Source organism: Sphaerodactylus townsendi, linkage group LG14 (assembly GCF_021028975.2).
Source record: "Sphaerodactylus townsendi isolate TG3544 linkage group LG14, MPM_Stown_v2.3, whole genome shotgun sequence".
NCBI classification, from domain to species: Eukaryota; Metazoa; Chordata; class Lepidosauria; order Squamata; family Sphaerodactylidae; genus Sphaerodactylus; species Sphaerodactylus townsendi.
This window is the reverse complement of record NC_059438.1, coordinates 19980376-19995947: the sequence shown is the minus strand read 5'-3', so window position 1 is coordinate 19995947 and position 15572 is coordinate 19980376. Positions and strand designations below refer to the sequence as shown.

At 42.7% G+C, this 15572-nt stretch overlaps 1 protein-coding gene across 1 annotated transcript in view; it reads right to left on the bottom strand.

Moving 5' to 3' along the window:
* The window catches only part of DPY19L3 (dpy-19 like C-mannosyltransferase 3), a 43663-nt gene extending 31561 nt beyond the window's left edge, over positions 1-12102 (bottom strand). Inside the window, exons 1-5 of the mRNA XM_048515910.1 lie at positions 11981-12102; positions 6583-6719; positions 5832-5956; positions 468-558; positions 18-139 (exon numbers count right to left, since the gene is read on the bottom strand). Of these exons, the coding sequence (XP_048371867.1) occupies positions 18-139; positions 468-558; positions 5832-5956; positions 6583-6679 (435 nt within the window). The 5' untranslated portion in view covers positions 6680-6719; positions 11981-12102. The remainder of the gene's footprint in view (positions 1-17; positions 140-467; positions 559-5831; positions 5957-6582; positions 6720-11980) is intronic.
* Between the last annotated feature and the right edge of the window lie 3470 nt (positions 12103-15572).

Here is a 15572-nt window from a genome sequence, read left to right as displayed (position 1 = left end):
AGTAATAGAATACTTACCTTAATATGCAAAGTCCTATATAGAATACTCAGAAGTACCTCCTGGTAAACATTCATTCTTTCAAGTATATTAATTGTCCTCATGGACTCAGTTTTATTGTCATACATCAAGCTATTTAAACCTATAGGAGAAGGAATAAGTGAGATAAGGGCTGGTCAACTTTTAAGAAGCTTTTAAAATAGTACTTAGAAGACTTTGGCAAATCCAGCCCTGTTCTCTTGTTGAAGAGAATTCACAAAATGAGAAACGAAAGAAAGTTCTCTTTCATTTCAAAATACTACTGTCAGAAAGAACTTTGCCTTCCTATTTTAGAATGTACCTATTCCAGTGCCAGTGCCAGTGAGAATCCAGCTCTCCCATTAAAACACAAGAGCCACGCTTTTGAAAGCCAACTTGCTCTTTGTGCAATTTAGGAAGTAAAAAATAAATTCAAAACATTATTACAATACCTGACTGAATGGATGGAGCCTGTAGCATTTGCTTGTAATACGAGTAATACAGGCCACATTCTGTCCTGAAGGATATTTCCCGCTCAACCTCCTGTAAGGAAACACACCAGTCAAGATGCAAGAGGAAACTGATTCTCAATCTTCAAACTGCTTAAGCTGGATCTCTGAGTAATGTCGGTATACCTAAAATGCCAATGAGCAGCAATTCATGCAATGTGGTTAAAAGATCAATTTAGTCTTTAACCCTCACCCTGACAATAATCCTGTGAAACCAATCAGGGACATGGCAGACATTTAAACCCAGATGACCAATATCCAAATCTATTAAACAACTTTGGATTTCATAAGAAAAGTAAACAGATATAGATACTCAAGAAACTAGTCAGTGAGGTCCCCTCATTGCATTTCATTAAGGATTGCTGATATAACCAGCATGGTAACAGCCAGTGTGGTAGAGGGTTAGAGTGTCAGACTATGATTTGGGAGGCCCAGGGAAGTTTGAAGGGCAGCCTTGGGCAAGTCACTCTCTCAGACTAATCACAAGGTTGTTGTGAGCATAATAGCAGAAAGTGGGGCCGGGGGGTGGGGGGGCCGGGGGGAATGGTGCAGTAAACTGCTTTGGGAAAAAAGCACTGGATAAATACCTAAACAAACATCTGCAAAAATCATGAGAATCTCAGCTTTCCTTAAGAAAAAAGTTATGTGGAGCAATTTGCTAAATGTCACCATGTTGTTTCAGTCAAGTGCAGCTACTAAACACATTAGCAAAGGTCTCTGTAGCCCTGTTCATACGTTACAATTAATCCACGTATGACCTGCACGTGTTTTCATATACCTGTCTGTAAGAAAGAGTCAGTGTGCCTTCGCTTTACAAATGAAACCAGGCACCATCACCTGGATGAATGTGGGTTGAAGCCATATGTTCATCTCTACACGTATGGAACGTTAACATGAGAATTATTCAATACACATATAAAGAAAAGTGTACCGAGCTCATCTGTGTGTTCTTTGTAACTTGTGTACAATGCATGTGATGGCAGCAGCATTCGAGCACACCTGTTCTTGGATATGCCCAACTGCCCAATTTAAAACGAGCAATGTGGCTCATATTAAGAAACAAATGAAGGCTACCCAGTCAAATGTAAAGAAGAAGAAGAAGAAGAAGAAGAAGAAGAAGAAGAAGAAGAAGAAGAAGAAGAAGAAGAAGAAGAAGAAGAAGAAGAAGAAGAAGAAGAAGAGGAGGAGGAGGAGGAGTTTGGATTTATATCCCCCCTTTCTCTCCTGCAGGAGACTCAAAGGGGCTTACAATCTCCTTGCCCTTCCCCCCTCACAACAAACACCCTGTGAGGTAGGTGGAGCTGAGAGAGCTCTGAGAAGCTGTGACTAGCCCAAGGTCACCCAGCTGGCGTGTGTGGGAGTGTACAGGCTAATCTGAATTCCCCAGATAAGCCTCCACAGCTCAGGCGGCAGAGCTGGGAATCAAACCCAGTTCCTCCAGATTAGATACATGAGCTCTTAACCTCCTACGCCACTTCTTGAATTACAAGAACAACAACAATTCCATCCTCCACGCATTTTTTCAACATTTTAAAAAACTCATTTACACTGGTATTTACTTTAACGTTACTATGCTATTTATGGACGTCTCATTTTAGAACAGAGTGATTGCTTTAATGGATTTTCATACATGGAGTTTTATTTAGTCCAATTCTCACTATACAAACCAAAATTAAGCAAACCAACGAGGAAAGAGAGAACGGCAGATGGTTTATACCAAAACCCTCTTGAACATTATATTCCAAGCATTGAAGTGCCACTAGAATCAGAATAAACTACCAGAAATTCCAAAAAATTAGTATACAATGATTGAGATGGACGTTTCTATACCAATTGAATACTAAAAACATGTACTTGGGGGGAAATCATTTCCATGTATTAAAAACCTGGAAAGACTCAGAAACATTTCGGAATTGAATTTTTGGGAGGCCTGGACATGGAGGGGGATCTAATTAGTAAAGAAATGCCTCGAATGTGATTAATTAGTAAGCCTGGCACCAGCTGCATTCAACCAAACGCCATATTTTACAAGCTAAACGCAACCATTTTACATCTGTTTCATACTAAGATAACATCTGCTTTCTTCATTCACAAAACATTTCTAGCACTAAAGCAATTCACGGCTTTCCTAGCACTCATAACAATACAACAGATTTAGAAAAGGGTAACTGTTAATAGTGCTGTTTGGTTTGTAATTGTTTTATCGCTGGACTTTTACTTGTTATTCATTAGGCAAGACTAAATCAAACGGGCTTAAATTGCAGGAGGGTAACATTCAGTTGAACATTAAGGAGAAACTTCCTAATGGCACGAGACGTTCAATAATGGAACCAATTACAGTATTGGGGAGTGAAGCAGAGGGTATGTTCTCTCTCTCTTCAAACAGAGGCTGGGCAGCTGTCTATCAGAGATGCCTACATTTCGGTCTTCCTGAATTAAGAAGGCCTCTAAGGTCCTTTCCACCTTTGTGTCCCATGTTGTGAACTCCCCTGGGAGCTAAGAAAGCAAGCCCTACATACTTCTAAATTTAAAAAAAATGTGATCTGTTTTTTATGCACATGATAGAATCCGTATTTACAGAATAAAGTTGTGTTGTCAAGGGAACGGTTCAGGACTGTGGACTATCTGCTTGGTATCTGGATTATCTTGTCTCACTTCATTGTTTTCTTGGTAGTGAAAAGTGTCATCAAGTCATACATGATTGATGGTGACCCCAAAGGGTTTTCAAGGCAGCAGGTGAACAGAGGCACTTTGCCTTCCTCTCTGCAGTGACCTAAGCTTCCTTGGTGGTCTCTCATCCAAATACCAACTAGAGACGACTGCCTAGCTGCCAAGATCTACGAAGATCAGGCAAGCTTGGGCCATCCAAGTCAGGGCTGTTTTCTACATAAGTAATACCATTTTTACCATTAACATATCATGTCTGATACCTATGCTTTGCTTCAGATTTCTGGAACATTGCTCATTAGATGTCTCGACTTACACTGAGGGTCAAAGTGGTTGAGATGATCTATGATTGGATTGGACCACCTTTTTTAAAGCAAAAAAACAAAATAATTATGCAAATGGACATGAAGATAATATATTTTATATTTTAACATATACAGAATACATTTTACATCTGTATAGCTAATTTCCAACTGTGTCTCCTGCCTGCAAATACCTAAATAAGCAGATAGAGGGCACACTGACCCACTAACAAATGTTTCCGCAGATTTAGGGGACCCCCTAGATCTGAACAAAAATCTGAAACTTAAAAAAAACCATGAGAGGTTTAAATGTCCCCTGCTTTTTAAAGTTGGGCCCAATTGCATGGGGGAGGGGGAACTGCTCTCCCCAAATGTGGTGGCAAGAGAGTGAGGTTGGGAGGAAGGAGGAGTCACCACCATTCTCGTCTGGAGCAGCACGATGAGAGCAAGGTGGGTGTGGGGAGGCCTGGAACCACAATGGGGAAAATAAGAACCCCCCCTCCTGTGAGTTTTGTAGGCCCCGCTTGTGTTAATATACACAGAATATATATTTTTGTCTACTTAATGGATATCTTGTTTTCATTTTTTCCCTTTAAACCACACAACGCATGCTACCTCACTGAATATTGCTTCACTGTCTCAGCTTCTTATCCAAGGTCTGAGAAATTACAAATCTAAGCGGCTCACAACAATGCTGTGTCCTCCCATGAGAGTGGAGCGGATACCTATTGATATCCAGACATTACACGCTTTCAGGAACTAGAACAAGTAAAAGGTGCATTCTTAATAAGCTCTCTACATCATTTGCTTTTCATCTGCCAGAAAGAATCTGTGTTCAGATCACTGAGTTATTGACCCAATCTTTTTTTTCCTTTTTTTCTCTTGGAAAATTTTCTATCATTACCCAGTCCTGATTTATTTTACAAGAACTGGCAATAAATTGCAACTGAATTTGCCCTAATAGAGAGCTAAAGATAAAACATATTATCAGGACATCATGCGATGAAAATACTTTTAATGTACCACGTAATGAATTCTACTGTTGCAGGTTGCAGGATGCAGTCCCACACTGGGGAACACGACTCAGTAGTAGAAGAAGAAGAGTTGGATTTATATCCCCCCTTTCCAGAGGTGGGATCCAGCAGGTTCTCACCAGTTCCCGAGAGTGGGTTACTAATCAATTGTGTGTGCCGAGAGGGGGTTACTAATTGGGTCTGCTTTTCCGTTAGAAATTCCACTAGGTCCAAAAATCATAAAGTCCTGTTGTTTCCTATGTGGCTGGTTAGCGAAGCTAGAAAAACAGGATAATTTCTCCCTGTTGGCTGTTTTAAAAACATGTTTTAGAAATATGGTAAAGTTCCTTGTTTAAGGAAAGTATCCTCCTTCTGATTTCTAGAAACAAAATTAAGTATTTGAAAGTATTAAGTATTTGACAGGCAGTCAATTAGAGGAGAAGTAGTTGTTTCTGTTGGCAGTAGACATCAGGACTTGCTATAATGAGTTTAAATTATGGACAGAAAGATAGCAGCTGGAAATTAGGAACTTTTTTTTTACAGTAAGAGTTTTTTACAGTAACAGAGAAATTATTAATGCCCCGCCCCCAGAATGCCCGGCCACGCCCCCGTTGTGCCCCGCCCAGCCCCATTGACGCTACACCATTGTTTGAATCCCATCACCATGGGAACCTGTTCTAAAATGTTTGGATCCCACCACTGCCCCTTTCTCTCCTGTAGGAGACTCAAAGGGGCTAACAAACTCCTTTCCCTTCCCCGCTCACAACAAACACCCTGTGAGGCAGGTGGGGTTGGGAGAGCTCGGAAGAGCTGTGACTAGCCCAAGGTCACCCAGGTGGCATGTGTTGGAATTCCCCAGATAAGCCTCCACAGCTTAAGCGGCAGAGTGGGGAATCAAACCCGGTTCCTCCAGATTAGAATGCACCTGCTCTTAACCACTACGCCACTGCTGCTCCCAACATGCGATGGATAAAGGAAGCCATGGCCTTCAGTTTGCAAGACCCGAGCAAGGCTTTCATGATGGGATGTTTTGGAGATAATTAATTCATAGGGTGGCCTTATACCAACCTGATGGCACATGACACACGTATCTTGTGCTGCTACAGTAAATGTTCAAGAGAATACCTGATAAGAACAGTGTTCAATTTTGTAAAAAAAAAATACAAGGATCAGCAATGAAGAAAATGCAGTGCTACAGTACGCTTGGCAAAAGCTTTGCACAATAAATGTGTTCGCAAAGCCACGTATCAACAAGACACGCCATCATCCATATTGTGAGAAACGCCTTAGGGAAAGGAACGATGCCATTAAAGTCAGTCTGTTACCTTGATGTTAGAAAACCATAGATCATTTTCATGGAGAGTAGCAACATAAACAGAAGTGAGAATTCCTAGGGAAATGCCAACAAAACCACCAGTGATGATTGAAAGTTTCTTCCACACTTTTCCACCTGCCAAAGATATTGGTAAATATTTATCATTTGTGATCATTTATTCCAGCAACGTGCTTGAAAAAAAATGCAGTCCCTTCCTCTAGATGTGGGCCGGCAGCGGGAGTGCTCAAACCTTCACTGGAAGTTTCAAGCAACAGCCAGATGGTTACTTGTCAGAGATGCTTTAGGCCGATCCTGCATTGGACAGGGGGTTGGACTAGATATATGTCCCCTTTCAACTCTCTGGTTCTATGGTATTAATTTAAAGGGTTGAAAAATCAAACAGGGAGAAATCCAACTGTTTTTTTAAAAGCTTTCCAAGAGGAATGTGGACAAGATCCTGAGATCCTTGGAGTACCCTGGATCCTTTCCTACCTAGGTACTGTATTTCCCCCCAAATTATTTGCTTTTCTCATATTTCTATTCAGTTGGGGAAAAAAGGTCAATTTTTACTGGTTCTGATAGATGGGGGACACAGGACCAAGCTCAGATGGGGACATAAATCTGACAGACATTGTTTGAATTCTGATCTCTTACATTCCTCTTTAAAATAAATACAGATTAAGTATTTAAATTTACTTGAAGACGGTGAACTAATGGTGTTTATAAAGATTTCTTTGAAACTCACAAACAAGATGACCTACCTGGAAGAACTTTCCCATCCAGCTTCCAGTGCTTCTCATGTCGCTCATCTGGAACCTCTGAGGCTTTTGTTCCTTTTCTGTGTCTAACTGCTGTCATGATGTCAGTATCACTCAAGCATCACACCTCAAGCTGGTTCCTAAATATGCATACACAAAAACAACAGGTAAAACTAATAAACTCTTATTTAACAATGCATTACTACTATATTTTTAAAAAAGAATTAGTTTTTGTACTTGACTTGCTCCACCTTTCAGGAGTCTCAAAGTGACTTACAATTGCCTCCCCTTCCCCTCCCTATAACAGACGCCTAAAGACACAGGTGTCAAACGCATGGCCCTCCAGATGTTATGGACTACAGTTCCCATAATCCTCTGCCAGCACGATGCTGGCAGGGAATGATGGGAACTGTAGTCCATAACATCTGGAGGGCCGTGAGTAGGACACCTATGCCTAAAGAAGTAGATGGGGGCTGAGAGAGGTTAAAGAGAAATGTGACTATCCCAAGGTCACCCAGCAGGTTGCACGTGGAGGAGCACGGAAACAAAACCAGTTCACCAGATTAGAGTCTAATGCTCACATAGAGGAGTGGGGAATCTAGCCTGGTTCTCCAGATTAGTCTGCCGCTCGGGCAACCCAATTCAGAGGAGGGGGCCAACTCTCTGCCCGGATATGGCACGTGCTTATGCCAGAGGAAGCGCCCTCTCCAGGGAACTTACATTGGCAGAGAGGCACTTACGCATGTGCCTGGCCTCAGTGGATTCCTCAGATGCCCAGACTCATCATCCAGCTCTCCTCCGGCACTTCCCTGCTGCCCCAAACTGTGTTGGCATGGTGGAGGCATTCCCGAGGGTGAAACCAACCTTAGTTGGATTCCACTGCCAGTTTAGTCACCTTGTGCCAGAGGAGCAGGACTCAGACCTAAGCCGTAATTTTCATGGCATATCTCCACTTCCCCCTTTAGAAGTTTTTAAAACTTCTTGGGCTTCCTGCACCACAGGAAAGCCTTTTGGAGCAGGCAGGGCAGTACCAGAGCAGTGCTGTCCCTGCCTGCTTGACAGCTCTGGATTGGGCTGTTAACCATTAGGCCACAGTAGCGTACATGAGGGGAAGCACATGAAAGGATACCATAGAGACTAAAGGTTAAATTACCAGATTAAATTTAAGAAAATATTTTTGCAAAGCATAAGAATGGAAGCAATTTCATGCCTGCCATCTTTTCCACAAATTAGCAAAACAGGTGCTAATAAAATGCACAAGCATCCAAGGTAACTTTCAGATTAGTCAATGGGAAAAAAATTACGGTACAAAGTAAATTTCCTAATTCACTCTGGGCTGGAATCAAAATAATTTCTCGATTTCAGTGGGCTTAGACTGGAGTAATTCTACAAAGGATTTCCACCATTACTGATTTCTGTACTCTCTTCTGTGATATAAAAAACAAAAATAATGGCTGTGATTTGAATGCCCAGTATGAAAAAAAATGAGGCAAGATTCTTCTAGCATCCACTAGTATATCAACAACCCTGCTAGAGGGATTCCTCCTGGATACTCTGGAAGATTGAGAAAATGAAAATAACAAGCGACGTCAGAGAAAAATGGTAATGCAAAATCTGAAAAGAACAGAAATAATCCTAGTTCTCCATGAGCAACAGAATGGTTTGATGGCCCAAAGTCTTATTCACATTCCCCAGAAGTGGGAGGGTATATTTCCTACAGTTTTATGGTATTGAAATACTGTATTCCAGGTATGCAAAACTGCTAATCCCCAAATTGAACACATCGCACCAGGAGTACCATAAACCTCCTGAATTTGGGTCCTGGTAAGAGACTGCAAATGGAGCTGTCAGGGTCCTGGAAATCGATAACATATGGCCACAGGCTGCATTAGGCATAAATGGTCACAAGCTGAGCAGACCTGATCTCCGCTATTGTTTCCACTGAGAACACCACTGTGAATGGGAATACAGCAAAATAATGTGTTTTTGGCAGCACTAAGTGAATCCTCGTTTTTGGTTTCCACGCAAAAGAAGAATCTTTCTTGCATTCTGCATTATTAAAGCTGTTCATCCAAGTTGCAGGTAGCAAAGACAGAGAGGCAAATCTTTCAGGCTATCTCCTTATTGTCTCTTAGGCCAGTGAACAATTATCTACCCACTGTCCCTTACCAACAATTCTGGTAAATTTCCAAAGCAATTTATCTTTAGCGTCTGTTTGGATGCACAAACAGCAACACCTCCCACATTCTCCATGTTGCTGTTACAATATTTACTTAATTACAAGCTATGAACATTTTGGGTGCAAACTTCTTAACACTCGGCTATGGAAGGGACACTGTTTATATTTACAGAACGCAAATGTCAGCTGGCTCACAAGTCTCTGAAACACGGCACGTTGGAATTCAACCGGGCCCTGATTTGAAGGATCCTTTCCATATCAAACTTCCTGTTCTATATCAAACCATAACCTTCAATAGAAATGATTAAAAGCACTATATCCCTGCTCCTCCCCCTGAAGCCTACTGGGTGACCTTGGGCTAGTCACAATTCGCTTTGAACTCTCTCACACCCCACCTACCTCGCAAGGTGTCTGTTATGGGGAGAGGAAGGGAGGAGTTTGTAAGCCACTTTGAGACTTTACAGGAAAGAAAGGTGGGGTATGAATCCAAACTTTTCTTCTCCTTAATCAAGCGTTACTCTTGGGTACATCATATAGAGGTACATACAGTATATAGGGGTATAGAGAGGCACATCGAAACAGCATAAAGTGAGCTCAAAAGGTGATGAAATGCAAGTAGTACAGATCATGACGTTTCTATGAGAAAGCAGACAGCTAAGCAAAGGCTGATTCTGCATGGGCCAAAAACAGCAGTGTGAAAACAGTGTGAAAATGGTGTAAAAGGGTTTAAAACGGTGTAAGGAGGGTATATTAGGAGCTGTGTGGTTGGGGAGCCTGAATATGGGGAAACTTGCAGCATTCTCTCCGATCGCCAGCTTCTGCATCTGTGGCTGGCATCTTCAGAGGATCATAACCTTCAGAGGTTATGATCCTCTGAAGATGCCAGCCACAGATGCAGGCGAAACGTCAGGAGAGAATGCTGCTAGAACACGGCCATACAGCCCGGAAACCACACAGCACCCAAGTGATTCCGGCCGTGAAAGCCTTCGACAATACAGGGTTTATACTGTTTTCACACCGTTTTCACACCACTGTTTTTGGCCCATGCGGAATCAGCCAAAGAGACCATTCCCAACTACTGTCCTTCTCAACTGCTACTGCTATCTTGTATACAGCTGAACTTTGCATTAAAATTTACCTCTAGCATTTTGACTCCCTAGTTTATGCTTCCCCCTTTCTGTACCCATGAGATTATGTGTCACAGAGTATGGCTGAAGGGCAATTCTGGTTAAAGTTCAGCATCTGGTCAGCATCAGGATGGGCCTCAGGAATGTAAACCAGTCTACTGTCTTTAACTGAAGAAAAGCAGGATATCAACACATTAAAATAAGCCATTACATCTTCCAAACACAGCTAGCCATCTGAAACCCTCCCCCTACATGTCTGTGATATTTTGATTAGCAGCCCTGACCTTGCCTCAGTTATCCATACACACACAGAGTAAAATAACATTTTACTGAGAACATTTTGGCATGTAACCAAGCATGTTCTAGCCCACCAAAGATTCTGACACACACACACACAAAATCTGTTAAAAATGCTCCAAAATTAGTTACTGCAGATTGAGAGCGAAATGCCGTTTTGTTGAGAGAGTGAGAAAAAGAACACAAAAATCTGGCATGACATATTTTGCCATAAGGAAAAGGGCTTCAGAGAAGATAAAGTGCCTGCAACGAGCAATTATTATTGATATGAGATGGACAGCTGACAGTGGGTGACCAAAAGATGAAATAAATCTGGGGTGACCCCCGCCCACTGCCCCCACCAAAGAACACAACCTCCAGTTAATTCCAGATGGGTAGTCACAATGATATATAGCAGCAAAATAAATCAGGAGTCCAAATGGCACCTTATATAACCATGTAGTGATTATAGTGTTGGATTGGATGTGGGAGATCAAGGCTCACTCCATCATGGAAACTTTCTTTCTCAGTCTAACCTACTCCACAAGGTTGTTGTTGGGAGGATAAAATCAGAAGGGGAGTGCCGTGATAGTCATTTCTTTGCCTCCCCATTGGAGAAGAAAACAGGCTTATAAACAAACACACATTTGCTGTTTGCAGCTTTTAACATAAATTTATTCACTTTAAGTTTGCTTCTTCCATTGTGGAGTCAATCTTGATTAGTGAAAGCTCATGCTGGAATAAATGTTGTTGAATGTCCCTGAAGATCAACTGGACCTGCTGTTTTATTTATACATTTTTCATATACTTTAAAAATATACTTATTATTTATATATGAGGCAAGATCAGGGCTGCTACATCAAAATATCATTTATATATATATATTATGGAGAAGGGTTTCAGGTGGTGGCTGTTTAAGTCAGTAATAGCAGAACAAAATTTGAGTCCAGGAGCACCTTAAAGATCACCAACATTTTCCAAGGCATAAACTTTCATGAGTCACTTCATCAGATACAAGTGGGATGAAAGATCTATCAACCTTTTATATCCAGGTCAGAAAGTGGGACTTGTGTTACCAAGAAGGGCCAAGCAAGAGTCCGGTTGCAGAGGTATAGCACAAAACACACTGCCATGGGTGCTTGCTGGGTTACCTTGAGCCAGTCACACACTCTCAGCCTAACTCACATCACAGGGTTGTTGTGAGGATACATATACAGTAGAGGAGGACGAAAATTGTTTAATAGGGCATTTAATGAGGTGAGGCGGAACAAACAAAACCAATTAGATATAAGGAACTGAGAGGTAAAATCAGCATTAGTAACGACAGAAGACTCCCCATGGGAAGAGTCCCTATGGAAGGGAGATCTATTGCCCTGAACTTGTGGTTTTGCGTTCTATTCCCAGACACCGGCGTTGCAATCTCCCTTTGAAGCCTTTCAGTAGGCTACTTTCAGTTCAGCAATAGAGCGTTTTAATGTCAGATGTATGTCCAATTGTTTGGAGCTGGACTTCAGGGTCACTGTTTTTTTTTTAAATCGGGAATGATACGGTCCCTATCCCGCTGCCTGCCTGCCTGCCTGCTTGGCGGCGGCTGCGAACCTCGGCCAAAAGAGGCCGCCCTCGAAACGGCGGCAGCGCTGAGGGGAATCAGCGAGAGGAGCCATGGAAAGGGAAGGGGCCGCGAGGTCGGCGGCCGGGGTCGCTAAGCCTTGGCCTAGGCCGGCCACCGTCGCCTCCGCCCGCGCGGCCTACCTGCGCCGCCCCTCGCTTAGCCCGCCTTGCCATCCCCACTTCCACGCCGACGGGCGCTCGCCCTTACCTGCCCGCGGGGGATGCAGAGAGCCGGCCGTGTGGCTGCAGCCGAGGAGCCGGGAAACCGCCGCCTCCCCTCGGAGCTCCAGGCGGGAGGGACAGACGGACGGAGGGAGTGAAGGAGGCGGCGGCGGCTGAGGGGAGGAGGCGCCTCCCTTTGCTGTCCTCGGATGCGGGGTGGGGGGTGGGGGGTCTCGCTTATTGTGTGTGTGGGGGTGCCACGGACGGGGATGGGAGGAAGATATGGGGGCGAGTCGCCCCCATATCTTTCACCCCCATCCCATATCTTCCTCCCCCCAACACAATAAGCGAGCCCCCCCCCCCATCCTAATGGGACGGGTTCAGGGTGGGGGTATCGTTGCCCCCTCCATAGTTAAAGACGTAATATTTATGCAACGAAGACGGGCTGGGGAAGGTCCGTAGTGTTGACTTTCCATTGATAAAGAACAGCCTTTGGTGATATTTATGCAACTCAAGGGGTGTGTGTGTGTGTGTGTGTTCATAGTGGGTTGCACACACACACACACACACACACCCCCCTCTCGTTTTGGAGTATGCAACTGAGGAGGAGGTCCATTGTGGGTTTCATTGCCCCCTCCTTTTTGGAGGTTTTATGCAGCTGAGGAGGGAGGGGGGTACATGGTGGGTTTCATTGCTCCCCCCCCTCCGTTCATAATTTACTAAACTTAAACAATATTTTGAATATAACTAATACTGGAGGGGTCCCTGGAGGGTTCAGAGTACCCCCTTCATAATTTAAATTAATGTTGTAAATAATATTATGCCAGACTTGTACAGGTGGGGCAGTAGGTAGGATCCATGGTGGATGTAGAATTGCCCACTCCGTTCATCATTTTTAAAAAATCGTTGCATGATTTATGCAACTGACACAGATGAGTACATGATGGGTGCAGAATTGCCTCCCATTCATGTATATGATTTTGCATGGCTTTAGAGTACCCTCCCATTTTAATAATGTAATATATAAAAGCTCTTCAGGATTTCATTGTAACTAGAGGCAGAGGTGTTCCTGGTGGGTTTAATGTCTTGCCCTTCATAATATCTATGAATTAATTTTCGTAAACAACATTTTACAAGTCATACAGTTATGGGAGGGTAGGGCAGAGGGTTCATGATAGCAGGAATCTCCATACTCTGAGGCAGTAAAGCTCTGGAAATGAGATCTTGGTGCAAGCAAAGGGCTGTTGCTTTTTACCTCCATGTAAGATTCCCAGAGGACTTTGGCCATGGCTGTTGTGATCCTCCCGGGGATCTTTACTCCATTAAGGCCCTGCACAGAGGATGTGTTCACCAATTAAATTAAATTCCTCAATATGTCTCCAAAGCGCAATGTACACTGCCATCGACCTTATCTCACCCTATGGCCATGTTGTTAGCTACAAATATTTCCATCCTATTTTAATAATTAAAAGAAAGCGAAAAGTTACACGGGGTTACACTGGAATCACAGTGGTGGAGTGGAGGCCTTCTTGTTTTGATCACTTAACTGAGCGAATGTATAGATTACAACTCAAATGGTGGCTACTCTGGATAGGGAATGTTGTCATGTTATTGAGGTTAGAAGGATACTTTCTGTGACTTCCTTATTGTTTTAATGTATATGCTACTTGCGGTCTCAGAGCAGCTTCTTGCATATAAAAATGATAAAATCATACCTTAAGTAACAATTTAAAACATAGATGGCAGCTACGACGACTAATATTAGAATATGCCAAAATATTATACCTTTAGACATCTCAACCAATTGAGAAGAGAACCATGAAAAGGATAGGGGCAGGAAGAGGTAGGCCTTTTGGTGGTAATAATAGAAGCTGCCTCAAACATATGCCTGGTAGAACTGCTCTGTCTTACAGGCCCTGCAGAACTGCATCCAATCCCAGAGAAATCTGGGGCATGAGAATGGTGCAGCCGCTCAAAAAGTGTGCCCAGACAGGGGACCGCATAGGTTAAGTATGCTTATGGGAATGCTAGTAGACTTCCTGCCTTATTGTCTGGACTTTTGTATTTTTAGTATCTGTACAGTAGGCAAGAATTTCCTATGTGACATTCCTCCTCGGTTGCATGGAATTGAAGCAGTGACAGTGGATGTGATCCAGTGCTGTCTGCTACACTTTCCATGAACCATTTACTGAGTTAAAGTCCTGTCTTTTATTCTATAGGAGAAGAGTGCCCTTTGGTTTTTCTTTCTGCAAAACACTGGAAGGTATCTGACAAAGGATGTGTGGACTCTTGAAAGCTTATACCCCCAAAAATCTGGTCTCCGATGGGTTTACTGGACTCAAATCTAGCTGTTCTACTGCAGACCAACAGGGCTATCCTCTGGAGATATCTTTTGTGTTTAAAATCCTGGTTGTACACATTATAGTGAACATGCTGTTAATGGCACCTCTGCAGAAGTTGCGTCTGAGTAGCTTGGGAAACATATAGAGACAGTAAATCTTGACTGTGAAGCTGGGGGTGACCAGCTGTTTCCTTCATGTGAGCTTCCTGAAGCACACTGCTAGAAGCAGGATGTTGGACTTTGGTTTGATCCAGCAGAGAAAAGTAGATTGAAATCGCTGGGAGGATCAGTCATACTTCAAAAGCTGGAGCTGCAGATGAATGGGCCTTACTTGTAATTGATTGGTCAAACGTGTTTTTCAAAAAAAAAGCCCCCCAAAAGCTGTGGAATTTGTAGCTCCCATGGAGATGGCAGAACAGTGCTGGGATTTATCTGTTTTCATGCTGGAAAAATCCAGCACATTTTACTTGTCGCTTCTGTATGCTCCAGTCATCTGTTTTCTACTATAAATCTTGAATAGTGGGTCAGAGGTTTCCATTTGTGTACTTGTTTTTACATTTTGAAATATTTACTATACTAATACACTGCTTTGTACTGATTTTCCTAGAACACCCACTCTTCAGTACTTGGCACTACACTACACGGAACCACCAGCCAGAGAGTATCCGCCATCCTTTGTACTCTAAATTCTCCACGATTAATCCAATTTTCTTTGGAAGAATGTTTCTTATGTTGTAAACATGAGAAGAGGCATTATGGCAAAATAGGGACAATAGTAACAGTACTAAGCTTTTATGGATGCGGTTCATAAGGATAACTGTGTTTTTTAGTGAAAGTATCTCATAACAGGATAGTTATAATACAGCTCATAACCAACTTTAAGTGACTCTTACCTGAAAATAAAGTATAGATTTCAATCACCAACAAAACAAGAGTTAAAGGGAAAGAAGAAAAAAAGAGAAACAGGATTTAGAATGGAAGGTAAAATTATATCCTTTTAACCCCTTTTGTTTAGGCCTACACGCTAACCTGGATGGCCACAGCTAGCTTGATCTCTGTACATCTTGCAAGCTAAACCGGGCGGGCCCTTAGTATTTGGATGGGTTAAGAGTGTTTGACTGGCCCAGAGTCACCAAGCAAGCTTCATGGAAGACGAAAGAGAATCCAATCTCCCAGAGTGCTCCTAGTTCAATACTGCTACTATCATGCCACACAGCTTAATAACTCCCTTTGGAACAAGGCAAGAAATAAGTCATTCTGTGCAAATCGGTCCTTAATTCTTGTTGCCCTCTTACGA